Genomic DNA, 6,839 nt, shown 5'->3' on the forward strand with positions numbered 1-6,839 from the left:
GTCTCCCACCAGCATACTCCTAGTGTGGCTCACATTACTACACAGTATACGAGCCTATCACATTCAAATGCCAGCATTAACATTTTCAATATGCAGAGATGTAAAGGTCCTAGAATAGGCCTGTTCAATCAGACACACACACACACACACACACACACACACACACACACACACACATATATATATAATATATATATATATATATATATATATATATATATATATATATATATATATAATATATATATGTATAAATACATTAGGGATGCATATTTAAATGCTTTCTTCTTCACCCACTGGCATGTCTTCCTAGCGGCATTTTAATCAAGATACATTGCTATCCTCTAGTGGCAGTGGATGTGAATTTGCGCGTGCTGCAATTACGTTCTCCAGAGGATTGTGACTCATAGTTTCCTTCACGGCTGCTTGGATTTCACATGCACATAAATCCAGCGTGTTGCCCATAGGATCACCGTCTGTTAAAGCTGCACCGCGCTACACACCATACACCACTGCTGTATTTAATATATACACGTGAAAGGTCTAAGAATATCCCTTCAGCACGGGGGGTTCTGAGACCCTGGTATGCTGGCTTTCATCCCAGCCAAACTATGGACCCATAAAGGTTATTGAAAGCCTTAATAAACCAATCCAATTCAACCGTAAATTATCTAAATAACAGCAATGAATGCATAATCATATTTCGTGCACTGTGCAATTTTGCCGTTTATTTTTTGTTCTGCGGTGCAATGCTTCAAATCAGTTGAACCGGCACCTAGCCAATGAAATTGCAGGCTGCTGCCAAAGTGGTTTTTGTGAAAAACAGCCAACGACACCTGGTGTTTACTTGTCCTAAACACCCGCGTACGTTCACAGCTCAAATGTAATTGGTATATAATGCATGCGCAAAAAAAAAAAAAGCTAACGGTACTGATTTCTACTCTTAAAAAAAGGTGCATTGTGAAAAAATAAAACAAATAAAACAAAAAGTATATATATATATATATATATATAATAAATCAGTAACTGCATTCATAAAAGATCCACAACCAATGCTCTACAGATAAGATGTGCAACCTGCTTGTGCTCTAAGCTGTGGCTTAAGGTTCAACAGCCTCAGCATTCAGTGAAATTGTTTTGTACTGTATGCTAATGGGACCATAAGGTATAAATGTGGCAATGTGGCTAAATCCAGCAAAGCTGCATAATTGGGGGAAGCACGTGTATTCACTCAGTGTGCAAGAAATCGCTGTCAGTAACAAATTATGTGCATTTTAAAGTCATTATTCAACCGAACAGTGTAGCAACATACTGTACATCACACAAACACCATCATCATCACACTTGATTAATGCAGCATGAATAAAGATGAATAAAACTGTCATCCTTGCCCAGTGTTTGATAATATTTTGGCCATAAGGTATGCATAAAATCATTTTTATGTAACGACGAAGAGGAGCAAAACAAACATTGGTCATTCATATGCCGTTGTTCAGACCAAAATCTGCAACTGCAAACAGTAGAATGAACCATTTGAAGAACACCAAGCTACAGCATTTCATATAATAATACCGCAGGTATTTGGTGGTGTTCTGATGTGTTGAATAATGATTTAGGTGTTCAACTTTTTAAGCAGAACACATAAATATGTTATATGTACTGCAGCTCGTGCCTGCTTAAAATGGTTAGCCACAGGACCTGAAAATCATACAGGCTACAATACACATCAGAACACTACTTCCTTTATTCTGACTAGTGTTTGTTCTGGCGCCATATACAAATAACTTTTCCCACCAAACACAAGTTGCTTGTCTCATTTCTATATAGCATTAAAGCAAAAGCGTTTTTTTTAATTTTTAAATTGCATATGCCCTTAAACCGCCCAAGTGTATTTGATTGAATCCAGTCCTAGCTTCCCTATGGGGTCAAAATGAGCTTTGCTTCTCTAAACATACTAAACAACATTTTATAGTTGAACAAGTGGTATTCATAAAAAGATAAATAAAAAATGTTAATGGAAAAACAGAAACTCATTGCATACAGATAACCGAGAGCTTTATTTAAAAAGTTTATTGTTTTAAGAAAAACAGACTTTCCTTCTAAAAAATGTATTATGTATTATGAAATCTACAAAGCAAATCTTTCAACATAAAATAAAAGGGTTGAGTATTAGTCATGTCATTGGAAAATTCCACCCCCCCCCCCATACCCCCATACCCCCATCATGAAATGAAATTTGAAAGAGAAACATTTAACTTATGCATTGCAACACCATGTATGCTACCCAACTCATGAAGAAATTATAATTGTATATTCTGGCTTACTGAAAAACAAGTTCAACAATTCAATAAAACATTTCCTTGAATTAAAATTCTGCTAGTTTACTGTGCACAGTAAAGAACCCAGAGGTTAATTGTGCATTTTCACAGTTTAAAGAAGTTAGCCTTCAAGTTAGCCTTTTTTTTTTTTTCAAAGGACAGAAACTCTAGGTTTCCATGGGCCATTCTTTCTAGAATTGTTTATTTAGAAAGCCAACAAAGATCTCATCAGCAAAATATTACATTCATAAAATACATTTTCAAAGAACGTTTTCTGTAGTATAAGCTGACAGACAGTAAAAAAAATTCCAATTTGTACCAAACTCATTGTTAATTGCTCCCCCTGTGCTACCAAAGTAAGTTCAAATGAATATTTCCTAGTAGGTCATACAATACTTAAAAATGGCAGACTCATGTGAATATTTAACATGTATGTACACTTTGTACAAACCATCACATAGAGATGCTTGTCACGTAGATATAAATTAAATCAGGCGTGTAAAAAAAAAAAGCGGGAAAGGAAAGGAACGCTGTGATAATAAGAAACAACCACGTCCTTCGGGGGAAGCAAACTGACATTTCCATTTTTAAAACTGAATGCCGTCAAAAGGCGCATGGCCTGTCACAGGAGATTCCACGCTGATGAGGGACACCATGGCTCTCAGAACAACCACAGTCATCGCCATCGGAGAGCTCCAACTCGGGTTCCGGAAGGGCAGGTGTGGGGAGGGTGGGGGAGGGGAGTCTCTCTCTCTACTTCTTCTTTTTCTTCTTCTTTGGTGGACCCTGGTCGGAGCTGCTGCCGCTGGAGTCGGAGTCGGAGTCGGAGGACGAGGACGAGCTGGAGCTGCCGCTGCTGCTGTCGTCGTCGTCGTCGCTGCTGCTGCTGCCGTCCGAGGACGAGCTGGAGGAGTCCTCGCTATCCGAGGAGGAGTCGGAGGAGGAGCTGTCCGTGTCGCTGCTGCTGCTGGAGCTGCTGGAGCTGGAGCCAGAGCTACTCGAGTCCTTCGGCCTGCAGGAGGTGCAGAAAAAAACATAAATACAGAGAGCTCCATAATGTTTGGGACAAAGACTTTTTTTCTCCCTTTTTTGATTTGGCTCTGTACTCCACAATTTTAGATTTGTAATGTGGTTAAAGTGCACATTCTCAGCTTTCATTTAAGGGTTATTTTTATACACTTTGGTTTCACTACGTAGAAATTACAGCACTTACTACATATAGTCTTAACTATTGCTTGTATTTTTGCATAGACTGCGTTGTTGCTGTTCTTGTTTGTGTTAGTGTTAATCAGTTTAACCTACAGGGTCCAAGTTAAACTATGCGGTTGTTCCCTGCACTTGGAATGGTACTTCTCTCTAGGGTTTTCGACACACTTGTTACTGGTTATGGTTATACACTGTGTTGTACGTCGCTCTGGATAAGAGCGTCTGCCAAATGCCTGTAATGTAATGTAATGTAATAAGTACAGAGCCAAATCAAGAAAAAATATGTCTTTGGCCCAAACATTATGATGCTCAGAATATTTACTTGATTTTATAGGTCAAAATGTAAATGTAAATCTCCATAACATCGCTCATGAATTATTCTGAGATTTTATACAAGTACACACATAAAAATATCTAGGATGAAAGTAAAGTCTAAATAATTGTTTACATGATGGTCGTCTGATGAGGATGAATGACATAAAAATCAGAACTGCAAACGGAAAAATAAATGTGGAGCGGAGGGGAAAAAAGCAGGAAAAAATACCTTTTCTTCTTCACTTTTTTCTCACTGGACCCTTCCTTTCCTGGTCTGTGAATAAAAAGATGAGCACATAATTTTATAATACAAAACCCTGCTCAGGAAATACATATTAAAGGAGGTATGCGCTCATAAGGTTTGGACAAATTAGCGCGACTCCACGACTTTGGAGATATGGCGAGTCAAAGTCATGGAGTAATGCTAATTTACCTTTGTTAGCCCACATCTCCCTTAATAATGATCCGAGACAAGTGTGCTTCCGGTTCCAGGAGATTCTTATAATACCAAATAAGCATGCCAAATCACATTAAAGTCTGTGATGATGCAGTCCAACAGCGTGTTGAATTGACCCAGACTTACCCTTACACTAGCAAAATTAGCGAATTAGCTGAGTACACTTACGGTTTAACCTTAAGATTAGACCACAACAAGATGTTTTATGCTGGGATATAGGAACAATTTTCAGCTACCATTTATGAACTTATCAAGCAATGTACCCAAAATATGAATCAATAAATGAGTGGCCTAACTAAGTAAAAGCAGAAGTTGCAAAGAAATCAAGAAATTGATACAGCCCTCCTTGCCCGCCCCTTTAGTAGATCCTACGTTTCTAACAACTAGTTAGCTTCACAATGGCTGGTCAGAGACATCAACCGATTAGTGGTTTAAAACAAGAAAATACACTTAAAATTACTCGAAAGTAGCTTTCCCAGTGAATATTTAATTCCACCTCATACACATATCTGTTGTATATTATAGGCATTGTGGGTTTGTAGAGGGTTTTTTTATTGAAACAAAGTATAAAAAACACAGACAGCTGCTCTGCAGACAACAGAAGTTCACTCCTCAGTTTAAAATGTTCTGAAGACCTCAATTTTCATTTTGAGTGGATGAATCTTTGGATAGACTAAACTATCTCTGTAACCGTCACAATAAAATATGACAACCAGGTATATAGCTACAAATCTGCCAACATCTTACAAATGTTCGCCTCTGTTGCCCACGTAACTACTGTAACTACAGTGAATGAGTTACTTTACGTTACTCACCCAGGCACCACTGCCGTTGCGGTCTCCGTTTCTTTCATCTTCTGTTTCATCTGTACTGTTCTGGAGGGTCTGTGTAGGTACTTCCTTTTCCCAGTACATTCGTATGTCCAGTGTCCGAATTCCAAGCACTTTTGACAGCGAACATGTTGTTTATTCGCCTCCCTGTTGTTAGAAGAAGATAACAAGCATTTATAACTTTATGTTACTTCATTCGTTAAAGTGACTGGCAGACACTTTAAGTTACTGGGTATTATAGCTAAATGGCTAACCGGCTAACTCGTCTCACAATCCTCAGCTAGATTTCAGTCAGTTCTGTGACTGCCATCAAACTAGCTTAAATAAGTTTACCAACAAACGAGAAGGTACTGATAAATTAAGAGCTCATAATACAAAGTGTAAACTTTATAGCCAGTTCCAACCAAGTTAAGCACACACTAGCCTTGTTTGTAAGCTTGCTAGCTAGCTAGCAACATCTCGTTGTCCGGCGGGATTTCACAAAACGTGTATTCTTGTTGTTCTTTAACACAACAAGCTCAACAAATACAAACTATGAAAGTAAGTTTATAATTGTTCATAAGTTTAATAAACAAAACATTCAAACTAAAAAGTAATGTGGAAAAACTTACGCCTGCCTACGAGCAATTATCCTGTGCATGGGCGTCGCCATCTTGAATGTCCATGCGTGCTACTGCGTCCACAGCGATGCGACGTCGTTTGTGATTACTAATTATGTATGATAATATTTATTTGATGTGCTTATGTCTACAGCACCAAGAATATGTTTTATTTTACGAAAGCTCAACTGTCGCGTTGCCGTATTTTATTTGACCATTTAGATTACAAAAAAAAAAAAACATTACAATACACGTTCTTAATTTAGGTTGCGCAATAGGGAACCGCAGCGTTGTCCAGCACGAGATGTTCAGTGAATTTGGCTAACAGAGAGGGGGTAGTCGTCAATCCACATCAGTAGCCTGTCAGTAAAATGTCAATTGATGGTCACGGTATTTGCAGTCGTGCGTTTTTATTTTTACATGGCCAAACTGTTATTGGCAATTGTAAATGTGTTTTTTTACTTAACATTTGCCATATAATACAGGCTATACATTTTGTAATACAAATTCAAAGCATCATATAAATTATTGCCAAAATGTGTATAAATCTGCAGACCTGTCTTTAATTGACTGAGAGCATCCTGTATCCTTTTTTAAAATTAAGGTTTAATCTGCCATGTGTTCATTTTACCAATGAAAAGCAACTGAAAAAAACTATCTATGGGAGAGAATACAATTCTAAATATATTAATAAACACTGAAAATATGAGATCTAATGTGCTGTACAGTGGCTGCTGGTGAGCTGGAATAGGAAGCCAAAAAATAACCTGACGTTAAGTAGCCAATTAAGTGCAACTTGGTTACCTTGATCAACAACCAAACAACTAATTAACGGAATAATAAGTAGCCATACCAGTAGGCAGGCCTATAGGTAGCTATTCCCATTGTTATTATGTGTTTTAGCGTATATTTTTTCTTTACATCACAAAATTAAAATCTCTAAAACTCATTGATTATTATGATATGCCAATAAACATGCCTCAGGTTATGCCACATTATTGTGCTGATTTAAAGGTAAGGTTTTCACCTCCCCTGTTCCAGCTCTGAGGCCAGGCCCCCTTTTTTTTGCCCCTTTTAGTCGCCTGTTAAAGATGCACCCGTATGTGTCCATTGA

General features: G+C 37.9%; 1 protein-coding gene across 1 annotated transcript; it reads right to left on the minus strand.

Moving 5' to 3' along the window:
• Window positions 1-2,038: 2,038 nt before the first annotated feature.
• zcchc10 (zinc finger, CCHC domain containing 10) lies at window positions 2,039-5,902 on the minus strand. The gene is made up of 4 exons (XM_035432194.1): window positions 5,738-5,902; window positions 5,112-5,273; window positions 4,069-4,113; window positions 2,039-3,330 (listed from the first exon to the last, which is right to left on the minus strand). The coding sequence occupies exons 1-4, from the start codon at window positions 5,776-5,778 to the stop codon at window positions 3,072-3,074; spliced, it is 507 nt and encodes a 168-aa protein (XP_035288085.1). The 5' UTR covers window positions 5,779-5,902; the 3' UTR covers window positions 2,039-3,071.
• Window positions 5,903-6,839: the final 937 nt, after the last annotated feature.

The sequence above is a fragment of the Anguilla anguilla genome, chromosome 9 (genome assembly GCF_013347855.1).
Source record: "Anguilla anguilla isolate fAngAng1 chromosome 9, fAngAng1.pri, whole genome shotgun sequence".
Lineage (NCBI taxonomy): Eukaryota > Metazoa > Chordata > Actinopteri > Anguilliformes > Anguillidae > Anguilla > Anguilla anguilla.